Source organism: Triplophysa dalaica, chromosome 18 (genome assembly GCF_015846415.1).
Source record: "Triplophysa dalaica isolate WHDGS20190420 chromosome 18, ASM1584641v1, whole genome shotgun sequence".
Classification (NCBI taxonomy): domain Eukaryota; kingdom Metazoa; phylum Chordata; class Actinopteri; order Cypriniformes; family Nemacheilidae; genus Triplophysa; species Triplophysa dalaica.
The window spans coordinates 16,236,718-16,254,278 of NC_079559.1; the positions used below are offsets into that span (position 1 = coordinate 16,236,718).

General features: G+C 38.3%; 2 protein-coding genes across 3 annotated transcripts; both read left to right on the plus strand.

Annotated features, from left to right (window-relative positions):
* Positions 1-1,029: 1,029 nt before the first annotated feature.
* On the plus strand, positions 1,030-5,041 carry star (steroidogenic acute regulatory protein). Its single transcript, XM_056730102.1, has 7 exons — positions 1,030-1,168; positions 1,273-1,380; positions 3,223-3,350; positions 3,612-3,770; positions 3,862-4,046; positions 4,131-4,224; positions 4,359-5,041. The coding sequence occupies exons 1-7, from the start codon at positions 1,105-1,107 to the stop codon at positions 4,476-4,478; spliced, it is 858 nt and encodes a 285-aa protein (XP_056586080.1). The 5' UTR covers positions 1,030-1,104; the 3' UTR covers positions 4,479-5,041.
* A 724-nt stretch (positions 5,042-5,765) lies between these two features.
* On the plus strand, positions 5,766-16,923 carry elmod3 (ELMO/CED-12 domain containing 3). 2 transcript variants are annotated; one of them, XM_056773418.1, is made up of 14 exons: positions 5,766-5,843; positions 6,995-7,042; positions 7,183-7,650; positions 8,438-8,509; positions 8,595-8,675; positions 8,774-8,843; positions 8,931-8,993; positions 9,534-9,622; positions 9,725-9,848; positions 9,946-10,068; positions 12,766-12,896; positions 14,559-14,635; positions 14,851-14,978; positions 15,305-16,923. In XM_056773418.1, the coding sequence occupies exons 3-14, from the start codon at positions 7,615-7,617 to the stop codon at positions 15,538-15,540; spliced, it is 1,230 nt and encodes a 409-aa protein (XP_056629396.1). In that variant the 5' UTR covers positions 5,766-5,843; positions 6,995-7,042; positions 7,183-7,614; the 3' UTR covers positions 15,541-16,923. The 2 variants fall into 2 exon arrangements, with proteins under 2 accessions (XP_056629396.1, XP_056629397.1); XM_056773419.1 differs by lacking the exon at positions 5,766-5,843 and adding an exon at positions 5,865-6,239.
* The last annotated feature ends 638 nt before the right edge of the window (positions 16,924-17,561 follow it).

The window sequence follows — 17,561 nt, forward strand, 5'->3', positions numbered from 1 at the left end:
AGAAACAAGTGACCTGCTTTTATCGTGAATTAAACATATTATATTGTATTTATAACATATTTATAGCATCATTCATTATAGTAAACAATTATTAGATGTTCACTTTTTGATGATACACAAAAAGATAAAACTGAATGCATTTGGTTTGACACCTGTTACAACTTTATTCCACTATTCTGGAGCCACTTCTGTGGATGTGATTTGATGTGGTGATAGAGGTTAAGGCCAAAACTATAAATTATTCTGAGGGACACTGGGGTTGTGGGTTAAGGTAATGTCAGCCAGAAATCCACTTTCCCCCTCGTGATTTGGCTGAAGCGTTCTTGAACAATCTGACTTTACGTCAGACTGAAACCCAAGAATATTTAAACCAATATTTTCACATGACTAAGAAAGTTTCCACTGACGCTGAAACCAAGGCCTCTGTAATAGACAGATGCTGTGTTGTCATTGATGAAGTATTGGTTTGATATAGGATTAATATGGGTTTGCTTTGCACAGCTTTGCGATGAGATCCTCCGCCGGATTTGGCAGAATCCGGCCCTGCGTTTTTTAGTCATTAAATGGATTCTTGTTGCAAAAATGGAGAAATAAAAGTAGCATTTGTAATATTGACATTCTTTGTGACTGACACAGTTTCATATTGGCTAGATTTATGGTGATCTGTGACATTGTAAGCATGACCTCACCCAAGAGAGCTTGAGATGTTCACTATTTCCGGTCAGTTATATCCCAAAATACTTCCAAAGATATGTTCGGTTGTACTTTACAGACGGTTGCGATTGGAAACACGAAGTGAAACGGCTAAAGTGAGCCATCCAATGTTCTGTGCGGGTAGTCTTCAGGCACTGGCCGTTATCTGTGACAGCGTGTTTACAGTAAAAACAGATAGACCGTCGTGTTCGCGGCACATCCTTGACACACAGGGTCGCCACCGTGCGTTGACTGATGGTGCGGTTTTATCTGCGAGGTGACGAGTCCCTGGCCTTGTACAACTGGAGCTATAAAGGGGCAGAAACAACCAGCTGCTCCTCAGAATCCACTTGTACTTCATTGTGCTCATATTTCAAGCGTAGTCATTAATTCTTTGAGAAACGTTTTATAATGTTGCCTGCGACGTTCAAACTGTGTGCTGGCATTTCCTACAGGCACATGAGGAACATGACAGGTAAGACGCTTTTTCAGGATTCCACACTTTACATTCAATGTAGTATAAAAGCAGGAGCTTTAATAATATGTCTAGTTTCATATATTTTCTCTTTTCACACCCAGGTTTGAGGAAGAATGCAATGATTGCAATCCACCACGAGCTGAACAAGCTTTCTGGTCCGGGTCCAAGTGCTTGGATCAAGCATATCCGAAGAAGGAGCTCCCTGCTAAGTAAGACAACTTTCACACTTTAACCATAACCGGCTATACTGTATATACGGCACTAAAGCCTCCTCAACTGAATTTATGATAATTATTCTATAGTTATTATTATTCTAATTATTGTACAGTCTATTACAGTACTTATAATTCAGAATTTTTGGAATCTCTAAGTTTTAGTAGTGAACTTTATAATGCAAACAAAAATCCCATAGATTTATATCAAAGAATGGGTCTGAAGGATCAGAACAGTAAAGAGACTGGGCTCTTATATGGGCTCTTTTCACTGTCAAAATGTTTATGCAAGTACTTTCGAATTCTTTTTTTTTTCTATTGACTAAAATAGTATCACAATTTTGTAAATTTCACAAATGCCTGTTGAAAAGACATGTGATAAAATAATGAAACCTCAACTGAGTCAATTGAAAAATGTATATGTTACCAGTCACAAAAAATGTGTAGTTGGGCTTTTATGTAAAAAAACAGAAAAGAAATAAAACAGAAAATATACTGGTAAATTTCTGCCAGGACATCATCAAATAATTTTCTGTCAATCTTACAGCACAACACAATGCAATGCAAAATTCCAATTACCGATGAAACAGCTGTTCAATATATGTGTCGTAATTCATATGAATTAATATTAAAGTGGAGGTCTGATGGAATTTCACCTCTTTAATTTTAGTTAGTTAGTAGTATAGCTGTTTGGGCATAAACAAAATCTACACAGAAAAAACGTATTATGTCTCTTAGTAGATTTTATGAAAAGAAATTATTAAAATATACTTAATATAATTATGTTCCAAAAAATCTAGTTAAAATAACGTAAAAAATCTTGGGAATAAAATCTACTAATTTTGGTTGTTAAAATTTTCATTGAATAAATTATTAAGTAAATCCAACTCAATTTTATTGTGTCAAACTCATTTAAATTGGTCAAATTAAGTTGACTTATTTATTTTGTGTTGAGACTACATAAATCATTTTTGTAGAAATAACTACCTTGGCAGTTGATCTGTAGTTCCCAGCATGCCTTTTATCTGACTGCATTATGACATACATTTTCAAGATTAACTGTCATTTTAAGTGTTTTTCTGTAAAAAGACTTTTTCGTGTTTTTTGTTGATTTATCTTTGAAATTTTGAAGAGTTTTGGTATTATTTTTAAGTTTGGGTTTTTAAGTTGTTACCGTTATTCAGAAGAGCAGTGCCTAGGCTGAGTGAGGCACAATAGTCACGAAGAGTGTAATTTCGTTTATTGAGCAGTGACTGTGCTAATGCTAGTAAAGCTGAATCTCCGTATCAGCTGCTCGTGCTCATTAGTACCCACTTCTGTTCAGTTCTGTGACTAGCTGAATAATAAAATGTTTTATTTCGACTGTCTGACACGCCAGAAAATGAGTAATTCAAGTAATTTCTGATAAAGTGCTTAGTGGAGACGCGAACTGTTTAGAACGGTTCATTCCAATTTGGTCACTGAAAAGAACCGGCTCAAAATAAGAATTTGTTCACGAACCAGCCATCACTATTAAAAGGTAAGGTAAGTAAAACTAATTAAAAAAGTAAAAACTTTTCTTGCAAATTGTCACAAGGATTTTATTAAGTAAAAGTTATTTTTTTCAATTTATGAAATCGCATTGCTCAAAGTTCACAGAAAAGGAAGATATTTTCTTGTACATAAATCACCCCATGAGCTTGTGCCCAATTTTTTTTTTCTTTTTGCATTGCAACAACCACCGAGCAAAACCAGAAAAACTCAGAAAACCCTATCAGCCGCATAACACCTTTTGTCAAGTTTGTGTTTGTTATTAGATTACACTGGTTTACATGTATATATCTGTGTTTCCTCACACAGGCAGCCGCATTGTAGAGGAGACGTACAGTGAGGCAGAGCAGTGTTACGTGCAGCAGGGACAAGAAGCTCTGCAGAAGTCCATTAGCATCCTCGCTGACCAGGACGGCTGGCAAACAGAGATAGAGAACGTAAGGCTTCCACTTTAAAGTGATTGCTCATTCAAAAATAACATTTTTAATGATCATTTACTCACCTTCAAGTCCAAGTTCAAAATTCTAAAGCTGTATGACTTTCTTTTCTCTCCTCAACACAAAAGATATTTTAAAGAACATTGGTAACCCGGCGACTTGACTTCATAGACATTCCTCAAACGATCTTCTTTTGTGTTCCACAGATTTTGTGATTAAATATATCAGTTTGTGAAAGATTAGTTGGTTTTCCTCTTGCAGGCCAATGGAGATAAAGTGATGAGTAAAGTATTACCAGACGTAGGAAAGGTTTTCAAGCTAGAAGTGCTGCTAGATCAGCAAACCGATGATCTTTATGAAGAGCTTGTGGATAACATGGAACAAATGGGGGAGTGGAACCCAAACGTCAAACAAGTCAAGGTGAGTGGAAATTTTGTTAGAATCACATGCACACGATATCACATCTTACCCATCATGATGTTACATGTGATTTGGTTTCTCGCTTCTATAGATCCTGCAGAAAATAGGTGCTGACACTATGATCACGCATGAGGTTTCCGCCGAAACACCTGGGAACGTGGTGGGCCCTAGAGACTTTGTAAGTGTCCGTTGTGCTAAGCGGAGGGGCTCTACGTGCTTCCTAGCCGGGATGTCCACTCACCATACTGGAATGCCTAAGCAGAGAGGATTTGTACGGTAAGTGAAATTAAAATATGACATTTCGTTTGATATAGGAAAATTCAAAAACAGAAAATAGAGTTTTCATCTTTCCTCCCACAGGGCTGAGAATGGACCCACCTGCATTGTGATGCGACCGAGCGCAGATGATCCCAATAAAACAAAGTTTACCTGGTTGCTCAGTTTAGATCTGAAGGTAAGTCAACATAACTGTAACTAATATTCAATGACAACCAATACAGACATCAATAAAGATAAGGACCAATACTGTACATTTCAGAATATGCTTGAGCTCATTTCTAATATCCGTCTCTGTGCCGTCATCCTCAGGGTTGGATCCCAAAGACCATCATCAACCGGGTACTTTCTCAGACCCAAGTGGATTTCGCTAACCACCTCAGACACAGAATGGCACCCGGTGGAGGTCCGCAAGCACCCATAGCTTGCTAACATCCAAGCTGATACACCTGAAGCCATAATAATGGCCAAACTATCAAAACCATTCTTATCACAGATTACACTTTTCATTTCTGCACAAAACTTTACAGGGTCAGCCTCACTGCAATATTCTTTCCCATTTTCTTATAAATTAGTTCAATGGTCTAACAAAATATGCTGCTCTTTGTTAGGTCCACATCAATGCATTGTAAGAAATAACAGTGTTGTTCTGTTATCAGTGGATATTTGTTGCACAAAATTGTGATAAATCAGCAAGGGATGGCAGGGGTTACTGGGTCATTGCAATGGAGTTTAGTATGAGTTTAGATTTATGAAGTAATGAACTAGTTCCACTGTCAACTCAAATTTGTGGCTGATGCTTCCTCAAACTCAGCCATACTTCTGCATTTTTCCTGTAATACACCCCTCCATGAAATATTATTCTTGAGCTTATAGTTCCTATTTCATTATTGTTTGTAAAAAGAGAAGTATTTATTTTAAATTAATATTATCGCATCACCCTGGAACAGGATGTCTGCTTAATGAATATTCATTAAAACTATTCAAATGATAAACTGGAGAGCGAGTCTTTTTTTTCTTGGTTTTCTTCCAATGTAACACAAGCAGCACAAGACCATAGCTTCAATTTGCAGATTGAATGAGGATATACAGGAAATAGCTTCATCAACATATTTTGGCAGGTCATTCAGCCAGTTTCATAAACAATATTTTATATCAGCTGAAACATTAGCGTCTCCAAATGTTCAACTGCCTTAGGAAGGGAGTGCGACTCCTTGGACGGTAATATATTGAAGTTCATAAAACTTTCTCCATGTCTGGAGTGGATTATCCTGGGTTTGCCAAAGCAAGAAGGTGTTTGCTCATTCGCATGTGTTTTAGGAACTTCTCGGCTCCTTGCAGACCCATGAGAGCAAACATGGCACAAAGCAGGAAATGAGGTCAACATGGGAGTCATGGCCAAAGGCCGGCTGGTCTCCCCTCTCTATAGCCCGGAATTCATATTTTCCGATTTACCGTTTCTGCTTGTATTTAATGAATTCAAATAAAAATGTGGCTTGCCAAATGAAAAAGTATTTTTTTGTAGTTTAATAATATGGTGTCATGGATAATGCATATGTGATGAGTGTAAAATTTTTTGAATTTTATTTGAATACGATCATTATACAATTATTTAAATATTATTTAAAATAGTTTTAGATTATTTATTATGAATGTGAAAATATGTACTTGTATGCTCTCCCACAGTGCCGGAAGTCTAGTTACAGTAAAAGAACCACATCTCCCACAATCCATCGCGGTCTTCAGTATCTGAGGAAAGGGGGAAGGGAAACCGAGATTGGAGGGAGAGAAACTGAGGTAAAGATTACAACTAACATTTTATTCATGTCATTCCAGCAACAACGTTGTTGTGTCCATTTCAGATCGGGATGTCAGCGCCATGTCGTTTGCACATTTCCGTGAATGTATTCTTAAAAAGTCTAAATATAGGCAAGTTAGCTAAGCTAGAAGTGCGAGTCCATAAAAAGACTGAGGCAGTTGAGCTCGAGCTGCTTCCCCAGTCACTGACTGACTGACTGTGACTGTGACAGTCAATGCGAAATATCTGTAAAAAAAAACTTAATCAACGGGAGCTCCTGAGTGCTGTGCCAAATGTATTCGTTTCCTGTTGTTTATGTAACTTGAAAGCCAATGTGGAGATCGTGAAGACGGCTAAAATGGACCGTTATCTGTGTCGGTAATAACTGTTATTACGTGAGTAAATTGAGTCGTTTTTGTTGGTCTTTTTCATTATGAGCAGTTAGAAAGCTCTTCACTTTGACAGTTCAATGTTTTTATGGCCTGTTTAATAAATGTGTATACAATAATCTTAGTTACAGTTATGTTTCCATGTAATGTGTCTTTGGTAAAGGTCCTTTGATGCTTTGACAGTTCGCTGGATGCCCTCATTCGTTCGTTGGGATGCAACATTTGAAGCTGATGCATGACATCTGATGTCAAGGATTATTGACATATCGTTAGTTACCGTTCAATACCTTTTGTTTTTCGGTTTCCCGGCGTTGATTTTATATTGTAATGTTGAACGTTAGTTGCTTCAGGTTTTGGGAGTCATGATAGGGATGACGTCACCTCTCATCCTTTCGCTCCTTGTCAATGAACGGGTTCATTTTTTACGCCGTGTAAGTCCTGCCTGCACAATTCGTGTGTTGCACAATGACTGTGAGCATTGATAGGCTTATTTGAGAGGGGGCAATCGTTGTTCGCGTTGTTGCCCTCCATCTATTTCGATTTCATAGAGATGTGGTCCTGGTCGGATGACGTCACCTCTTTCGGATGCAGCTTCTCTTTGCATCTTTGTTCAAATCGTTATGTGAAAGATGGAGAGTGCATGTCATCATGTTTGTGCATACACAGATTTAAGCATTACTTAGACATTTTTAAGTATTTATGACTATTTTTGTCTTATTCCAATAGTGTATTATGTTACTTACGTACTGTATCCTCTACAGAGACTTATTTTGGTTTTGCTGTACACATCAACAGAAGACCACAGGAAGGTTTGTGAAAATATCACTGTTAACCCTTTTTATCCAGTTTTTACTAGCATACCTCTATAATAAAATCTCAAACTAACTTAAAATATAGGTTCAATATGGTCCCCTATCATTACATAAATGCATACTGTCCATTCTCATAGGTGAACCTGGCACAGCCAAACTGAGCCTATCACTCATCCATCGATGTGACGCAGCTTACTGTCCAGACCTGTTGGAATTGTTAAATTAATCTGCAACAACGCCGTCAAGATTCACTTACGCACAGAACTATCCCACTACAAACCAAGCCGTGAATGTTACTATTCAACATAATTGTGCTTCTGCTCCTCAGCCCAATTCGGTTTCTACCAGCCACTCTCTGATTCTCAAGGAGCTGCGCATTTAAACATTGCACTGCTACAAAAAGCTCTCGTGCTCTTTCAGTCTTAACAGGCACCTGTAGCACCTTTATAGTGTTTGTGGCTGTTGGGTAAAAAGCTGCAGAACCATGTGTGCCCATTGGCTGTTTATAATTGGCATAGTCCACAGGATGGGTGGACAGTAGGGGGTCGGCGAGACAGTGGACTCATGTCATGGAAGGGATTATTGCAGTCGCAGTACATACAGAGGTAAGCATTATGTCTGTAAAAAAAAATAGAGGAATGCAGCATTTTTAAAGATCTCAAATTCGCTAGATGCACAAGATGACGATGGAGAGATTTTGGAATACCAGGGTGTCGGCAGACTTATTTCTGGTCGTATAACACTGTGTGGGAAAAGGAGGATTTTTGAATGACAAATATGGGTGTATTTTATTTTATAATAATTGTATTAAATAAACAATTTGTTTAATTTTGTTGTATGTTCACTTGATTTAATAATCAGTTTGTTGAATGGGTCCTGTAGTTTGGTCGCATTCAAAGGAACCGTATGGGACATTGACATCTAGCGGTTGAGGTTGGTATTGCAGTCTAAATTCAACATATTGGAGAGGCAAGTTTAGCCAAGTATGGTATCATATGCTTGTTATCAGAATAATCTACAGACACTCATTGTTTGTGAATGTGTACCAGAAGTTAAGGGCAGTCCACGTTTATGTTTATATTGTCACATTGAAATCATCTATACGACAGGAAGTCAGTCTGCCGACCCTGCCTTTGCAAAAGCTCACCGGTTCCATCTTGTGCATCTAGCCCCATTAACTGTTTTTATTTGACATTTTGGCTGACATAATATGTTCTTGTACACTAACACGCAACTGAATTTAAATGAAATAACAAATTGTCAAGCATATGCTTCCAAGTCCTATTACGGATATGTTCTGACTCACATTTTTACAAGTATCTTCTTTTCCAAGAACATATGTGTACCACATACAGATTTATAATTTGACAACCCTTTTCTGTCTTGTTTTAGGGCTTGAATGGTTTTCCGCAAGGATGTAAACAGACAGAAGACCTCACCAATGGACACTCCAAAGGCACAACGGTGAGAGCCCAATGCTAAAAATTTGTGAGATGAAACCAGCTCACATTATACATTCGTCACGGTTGTGTTCTGTGTATTTCAATAGATTCTGAATGGATTGACTCCAGGTATTGGCATTAAAGGGAATGGCAACTTGAATGGCAGCCCATATCTTAAAACAGTCCCGGTGAGACTCTCACTTGTGAAAATCTATTACAAGTTTAATTTGAGTGCAGTGAAAAGCTTGAATAGAAAAGGTAATGCTTAGATCTTGTGGTTGTGTAGATTTCAGCGCTCAAACAGAATGGACTCCTACAGTCACTGGCAGCAGGTGGCCATCACACAAAAACTGAAGGTAAAGACACTTAAACTCTCCCTACACACATCTCTGTATTTCAACACCAAACTTTATATGTGTCCCTGTGTGATTTTGTATGTCTAGAGGTGAGCTCGGAGGTGGAGCGAGCACAAGAGGAGTGGGATGCCCTGGAGAGCATCCAACCAGGTGAGACCAATTACGTTGTCACCATGGGAACAACATCCTGTCTGCCTGGAACTGAGCACATTACGTCACCGTGACTAAGCATACGCCCCTACCCTGGAGAGATGGCATCACCTCCCCGGCTGAAATAGATACATTACGAAACGCGATGGCTGTCAAATACAATCTGGAGTATTGAGATCTCTTGTGAAGCCAAAAAATGGAAATGGTTTTACTGCATTACAACTATGTATAGACTCGTGCGGAAATAAATACGGTTTGCATACTCCAGGTAATGTTTTCAAAGAGAATGGCCTAGAGCCTACACTTTATTTATCACACTGTATACTCAATTCAATGAATGTTATACAGGGCTGGATATAAAAAGGTATTTGTCAAGTGTGATATTGACTATGTGTATGTACTTGATTGTTGACAATTCAGTTTGTGCCCTAGACACGTGTTTATGGGAAATGGCTCATGATGTTGTAAAATATACCTCTTGATTAAAAAAAAATAATCAAGAGGTAATAATAATTATGTGTATTTATCGTTTTTTTGTAGTTCTCACCGAAGATCTCACCCCCTCTCCACTGATCTCATTCAATGAGGCCCTGCAGCATTTTCAGACCACTGATCTTGGAGACCTGCTTGTGAGTTTAAGCCGCATATATACAAACATACAAGCAAGAGTATCTCATCATTGGCTGTGTGCGTGATACTGTAATATTCTGTTTCTCTCCACTCTGTATCAGAAAAATATTCAGCCCACCATTCGCAGGACTGGTTTGGCTGCAATCACCCACTTCCTGTTCGGTCCTCCTCGGCTACACAAAGACCTAGTAGAGGAGAGAGACCTAGTGTTTGCTATCGCACAGTGTGAGTGCAGTGAATATTTACACCAAATCAATTGACAAATCTGGTGGGGGATAATCAGAATCAACATCTACCTTTCTTTGTTTTTATGATTTGGCAGGTTCTCTGGATAATGGACAGTCAGTTCACATGCGTGTACTCCAGACCATCTACAGGAAACTGACTGGCACCCGAGCAGACTGCCCTCGATATGGACCACACTGGGAGAATGTGGGCTTTCAAGGTACTGTTTCTGAGACATCACCTGCATTATGTGTTCTTAGTAAGAAACCTACAATAATTTAATTTGCAAAAAAATCTTATTTCTTATCTTATATTCTTATTTAACTCCATTCTTATTTACTTTTGCTATAGGATAATGCTTCTTTGACAATTTTTTGAATAAAAACTTGAATTCACATGCTCTCTGAATGCATAAGTGTACTTTGTTGACTAATGTACTTTAGCAAATTTCATATAGTAGCTAGGCACAATACATCATTTAAACTAAATGGTTAACAGTGTTTCCCACAGGATTTTGATAAACTGGCGCTGATGATGTCACACACGTATTAGCATATATGTGACGTCATCACGTCGTGTTTGCGTTTGGTCTACTTTTGGCACATATAATCTGTTTCGCTTCTACTTTCTGATCACATTATATTGTATTTTAACAAAACTGAATGCTATTTTTACATATTAACTCTTCTGTTGTCAGACATAAGACTAAATAACACATCCAAATAACATCTTGTGTCAACCAGCAAATACTTTCTGCTAAAATCTTGATTCATAAACGCAACATCCTCTAACAAAATCACCATACATTTACAATGAAGAGGTGATTTTGGCTATATTTCCCTACTTCTTTGTTTCATTCAGTGCACAGCCTTTACTGCCATTGCTCTTCTCATCAATGTGCTGTGACTGTGTTTAAATGCGAGTGATAGTTTTATTGTAGATTGTGTAAGGCGCAGACAATTCGACGCCATTTCAGAAATACGAGAGAATACACTGTTGCTGTTACACAGAGTTACAACTACATGCCCGCACACCACACCATAGGGAGACGAGAGCTCGCGCAAACACACTCACTCCTCACATAGAGAAAGGTAGTGTGGGAAACTCTGCAAACCTTTCGTTAAGTCATGATAAACTCGATCAGCCGTCTTCTCTGTCTATAACATCTGTGACTGTTGACATTTATGTGGAAAGGCAAATGCACTGTGGAATGCATATTGAAAGAGGCACTTTTCACACAGAGATCTTGGAAATACACTGAAAATGTGTCCAGGAATTTGTCCCGGGATGATTTTGTTCATTCACACTGCAAGTGATTTTCTAGAATCTGTGCGTGCATCCGTTCACACACATTCCGCTAAGATCCCATAAAGACACGGAACATAATATATTACTGCAATGTTGTGATATAGGCATTTTTTGGCTCTCGAAAATAGGGTTGATCACGCTGAAAGATATTTCCTTGCAGTGTTTTTAGGTGGCTAAATAGCGGATTATTACTGCCTTCCTTTATTTAGTGCCAAATAAAGGCCTAAATAATTGTTCATTTTTTGGTTATTATTCTGTAGCATATATTGTTTCCTTTTGCAAATGACAAAGACGTCAATTCTAAAACAAACTTATTTATTCATATTTTTTATTGGTAAATGCAGAACAAGAAAGAGGAATGAGTCTCAAGAATGCAAGATACGGAAAAGCCCAATGAGATTAAATTTAAGCTAAATATAAAATTTCATATTTCAGTAAAATGATGTACAAAAATGTGAGTTTAAAAATAAGTTTATCATTTCTTTTACAAAATGTTTGAGAAAAGTTTTTTAACCATTTAGATTTTGTAATAATTTTCGAAATAAGCTCAAACAGATCGAATGAAAAACCCGTTAAGAGGGCCTAAAGCACATTGAACATAATGTTATAAAAAACATTAAAAAAAAACATAATAAATGTTCGGGTGAAAGTTTGGAGTTAGTCTGTTAACAGTGTCTGCACAGAAACTTGCCGGCTTGTCCGTAGCACATCACGAGTATGGCAGGTGCACACAGCCGTGTTTTAAAGGTTGACAAGCAATCAAGTTTATTGAAGCACTACGTATTTTTGTGCTAATAGTTTTGATTAAAGTAATTTCAAGTTTAAACTGCGTTTAGAAGCAGACGAGGCTATTCTCGCACCTGATCTTAATTTTGGTGATTAGGACTCTTACATTCATCCATGATTTAGCTAAAGACGAATAGTAGGCCTATTTTAAGTTTTCGATTTACTAACAAACAAAAATGACTCGCTTAACTATATATTGTTCAGAGCCAAATTATTTACGATTTATTATAGATGTGTTTCATCAAGACACTGCTTTTACGGCATTGTTTCTGCCTTTTGTTCACACAGGGCGCTTTCCGGGTCTTATCCCGTTAATATTACTAGGTCCCCTTTCCGGAATCACTTTTCGGATCAGTCCGGGATGCGTTTGCGTTCACACAGAAGGCACTCTGGCAATTTTTTGGCAATTTTCTGGGATCAGAGTTCTGTGTTAATGGGGTAAGAGAGAGAGGCGCTGTCGAGATGGTGTTGAGATGCTGCACGCAACATAAGGGAGAGAGAGGTGCTGAGCGCTCGCAACTCTACGAAGAATTAAGCTGTTTTAAACATTCAATTTAAAATGGGAATCGGGAAAAAATCTATTCATGGTGGCCATTGTTGATAGTGTGGTAGGCCGCTACGAATAAATCAATATGTGAAACAGACAACACAATGATATGGCGGGCCGCCATAGTCTAATTAATGAATGGGAATCACTGGTCAAGTTTGTAAGACATTAGAACACATGCATATAATCAGCAAGTGTAAGATGTAGTGACAATCCAGCCCTGTCCGGATATTTACAATAGTGAAGCTTTCCTTTATGTGTGTGTTGTATATAAAGGTACAGACCCCAGCACAGATCTAAGGGGAACTGGTTTTCTGGGTCTGATGCACGCTCTCTACTTTGTCATGGACCCAGAGATACTACCACTTGCTAGAGACATCTACAAACTTTCTCAGCATCCAGTGCAGGTAATATTCAGAAACAGTCCTGCTCACTATTTTTGGCACCCATGAAGTTTAAGTACAAAATGTGGAATAATACAAAAGAGCAAATGATAAACAACAATTTAAAACAATAAACAATGAGAGGAAAAATAGAAAAACTTAAAGCTTGCTGTGTCACTGGTACCCTTTGCTGTAAATCAGTATGGAAACACATTCTGACTCACCTGTGGTAAATCACAAATAAGAATCACTTGTGATAAATTGTCTGTGCCCATGTGATATGAATGACCCAAAGAATGATGACTTCCGTATTTTAAAAATCCGTCTGGTATTCCACTGTTCCTTTGACCACACTGGTGAAGACAAAGGAGCTGTCTGAGGACATCAGAAGTGCGATAATTTGCCAAACACAAGACCTCCAAAGGGTATTAGGCCATCTCCAAAGACCTTGGTATCCCTGTTTCAAAAGTGCGTAATGTTATTTAGAAGTTTGCCAAGCATGGAACTGTCAAGAACCTCCCTGGACGTGGGAAGAGAAACATTTATGACAGAAGTCTTCGAAGGTAGGTGCGACTGGTGGAAAAAACACCACTTCAAACATCCAAAGACCTGAAGGCCAACCTGGAACAGTCTGGGGTCATGGTTTCAACAAGTACCATATGCCGCACACTAAACAGAACAGGGCTTCATGGGCGAAGTTCAAGGAAGACACCATTGCTGAGGAAAAGACATTAAAAGGAATGACTAATCTTTGCCAAAAATTACCTGGACAAACCACAATCCTTCTGGGAAAATATTCTGTGGACAGATGAGACAAAAATATAGCTTTTTGGCAATGCACACCAACAGTTTGTTTACAGACAGTGCAATGAAGCCTACAAGGAAAAGAACACCCTACCAACAGTAAAGCATGATGGAGGATCCATTATGCTGTGGGGCTGCTTTGCTGCAACTGGTACTGGGGGCCTTGACCGTATCACAGGAATCATGAAATCAGAGAATTATCAAAAGATTTTTGAGCGAAATGTCCTACCCAGTGTAGGAAAACTTGGTTTGAATTGAAGATCATGGGTCATCCAGCAAGACAATGACCCAAAGCACATATCCAAAAGCACGCAGGCTGAAAAGGAAAATTTTTACTGTTTTAAAATGGCCTGCAATGAGTCCTGATCTCAATCCGATTGAAAATCTTTGGTATGAGCTGAAATCTGCCGTTGGGGAAAAAAGAAACTTGCAAACGTTCTAGAGCTTGAACAATTTGCAAAGAAAGAGTGGGAGAAATTACCAGCTGAGTAGTGCAAGAAGCTTATACATGGCTACAAGAAACGTTTGGAGGCTGTCATCACTGCCAACGGGTGTGCAACTAAATATAAAAAGAGTGGTGCCATTATTGCTGCACATGCTTTATTTCCTGTTTCTTCTTTGAAATTACAATTTGTAAGTTGAAAAAACAATTTTCTTTGTTAAATTACTTTGGATCTCCAATTAAAAGATCCTGATGAAATAAATGTGGTACATTTCTATTTATTTCTGAAGATATTGTAGAGGTTATGCAAAAAATGAGGGGGTGCCAGTAACGGTGAGCAGGACTGTATACTCTCTGGACACACCCTTACCATGCCTTCATACGCTGAAAACCTGACATTTCTTAACTGCACGGAAAAATCGTCCTTTTTATTTAAACAGAATTTTCCATTCTGTGTGATGTCAATCAACATGACAAGAATTGCCCTGCATGCTCTCCGGGAGGAGGTACTGTCTAAGTAAGTCAGAATAGTTTGGTTTTTATGTACACGCTTGTCTTTTTAAATTACAAACCATATACACAACATTTTTGATGGTTTGTTTGTGCAATATTTATGTTTTTGTAATTATTTGGACGTGTTTGTCTACGATGTTTCAAAAACCTCAAAAACAGGTATGTGCTGTAGCATAATTTGTAAAAAAAAAAAAATTGTTGCTTTTTGATGTTATCCAGGGAGTGTAATCGAAGGCAACAGGTCGTGGCTGTGCTAAATGATTTTTATGTTGCGACGTTCCTGCACCTCTACCAGCTGTGGAAGAGCCAGCAGAACACCATCTCTGACTCTGGCCATGTACTTAAAGGTAACATAATGATTGGATCATACTTATTTCATTTTGAGAATGTACATTGTATCTGCAGATGATATAGTTTCCTATATCACAATGCATTTAAATTTAAAAAAAATATGTAAATTGTTACGATTGGCTGGCTTCCAAACATCATGCTGGGCAAGTTTTGTAATACTGTAGGTGTTAATGTCATGATCATTTCTATATCCCCCTATTTGCAACTTGAAATACTCTGTTAAGAATATGACTACGTAATGTCTCTTATTTAAAAAAAAGAAACCACACTGGTCGGTATGGTAACAGATGGACCCTGTCTCTGTCTGCTTTGGAATGTGCAGAAGTGGAGCTTGTTGCCAAGAAGAACCCCAAACAGATTCTCAAACGTCTCGAGGGCTACCTTAAGGAGAGACGGGCTGGGACGGGACACCGATCATCACCTGACACACTGTCACACAGCAACCCATCACCTGGTGACAGTGGGTCTCAAGCGGGGAGTCAGGGAGGGAAGGACCTGAACTTTACTGGTGTGTGTGAGCTGCCACCTGAGATGGAGGGAGAGGCCAGACTCATCTGACAGAGATGAGAGCGATACGACAATTAATGAAACGTGTGCGTTCATGCTTTATCTCTGTGTTTCTTCATTTCTTTTGTCCTTTCAGGGGGCAGTTCACCCCGAAATGAAAATCCTGTCATCGTTTACTCCTGTAAAGTCACCTGTATGATTCCGTTTGAAACCAAACATAAGTATGATGACAAGGTTTTGTTTTTGGGCAAAGTACGCACACTTTGAGACGAGTCTATGTTGTACTGTATAAGCTTAAAATCATCAAACCGTGCTGTTTATTTTTCGAGCACGTATCGGCTTTGTAATGCTTTAGAGACCAATAGATTTAGTTTCCAAATATCAGAAGATTCTCTCAGATATTAAGCTAGATTTAGCTCCTCAGTGGCAGCGGATTGTCTTGAACCAATCAGGAAGCAGGTGACTTTATTCACGGTCACACAGTGGTCCTTGACCATGTATACCCATGACTGTGGTATTGAAAAATACTTTTATTTATGATGGTGCGACTGTGCCAGCCATTTATTCGATGCGATTGAGACAAGTTCAGCCTGAAGCCTTGCGTATCTCTAGATAGTTTGAACGCGTTCACTGTGACCAGGAAGTTGACAGATTTTGTTGATATTGGCTCTCCACCCTGCACTGTTGAAAAATGGAATGACGTACAGTATAAAAACTTTGGATGGAGACCGCGTCAATAGGCCAAAGCTTTTTTCTCTTGTCCCTTTAGGGAGATAAATGTCACAGTAAGTTTTCGAGATGCTCTGTTTCTGTTGGCAGGAAGAGCCTTAAATTCAAGTCAGGGCATTATGACGTTGGGAAAGCGCATGCTAGTGTAAGAAACTGATTAGATGTTCGTAGAAACATTTAGCGGTTCAGCGTTCAACGTCGAACTCCCGCAGACTGATCACTATGAATGGCGTCTTCATTAATAGCTAATCTTATGTTGTAATAATGTTTAAACTTAGAATTTACGGCAACAATCACAGTGAAAAAGTGATATTTGGAAGTGTTGTAATGCTTGTCTGCATGAAGCAAAAGCCTACATGTTTCCTTGATATTGATAGTAGTTACATTCCACTTTTAAGCAGTTGTGATGCGGCTAGATTTGTGTGGATGTGTAGTGGACGAGAGTAAGGATGCTCAGGATTGTACAAAAATAATCTTTAATGGTCCCCAAAATGGTATGGGATGCTTGATTTTAGGGCTGTCTAACGATTCATTGCGATGAATCGCATTCATAATAAAAGTTGTTTATTAATGTGCATATTATTGCAAATTGTGCATATTAATGTTGTTTTATAAACACATGCATATATTTTAGAAAAATATATATAAATGTTTATATATAATTCCATTAATTGTTGGTAAATATAAAATCTAAATATATTTACATGTGTGTTTGTGTATATGAATACAAAAATATGCAGTACAGAATACTAAAGTTGTCTGGTAGTTAAAAATTATGTATTATAAATCACAATGACATCCTCATGTTTATTGGAAGTGGCTTGAAAGACTGTACATCTCTACTGGATTTTCCTTCACAAGCGTTCGAAAAACTTGTCATGCCTGTTACGTCGTGAAACGTTGTTGCTTAAACACAAACGAGAGAACTTTACTGTTGTGCCGTCTAGGTTAGCGCCGAAATAGTCAAGTATTTTTCTTGTAATGTCTTGTTCTCCCAGGTCCGGGTGCGAGAGTTGCGTCAGTTGTTGATGGCGATGTACTGTACATTTTGGAAAGAAACTTGATGGGAAACGTTCTTCCCTCCCTTTGCAACGCTAATTCTGCACTCTCGTCTTGTTAGCATGTCAGGTAGCGATAGAGATGTAGCATCTGGGATTCGTTTCGCAATTCCTCGTCAACAAAAAAAGCTTGTTTATCTAACTTGGTATGGTTGCATATGTTTGTATAAGTTACCTTGTCCAAAGTGTTGTTGTACGGTATGAGTACTGTGCGTTCTGTACATTTTCATTGAATTTGTTTCTTTTGTAGATTTGTTTTCCTCCTCGAACAACACATGAATATAA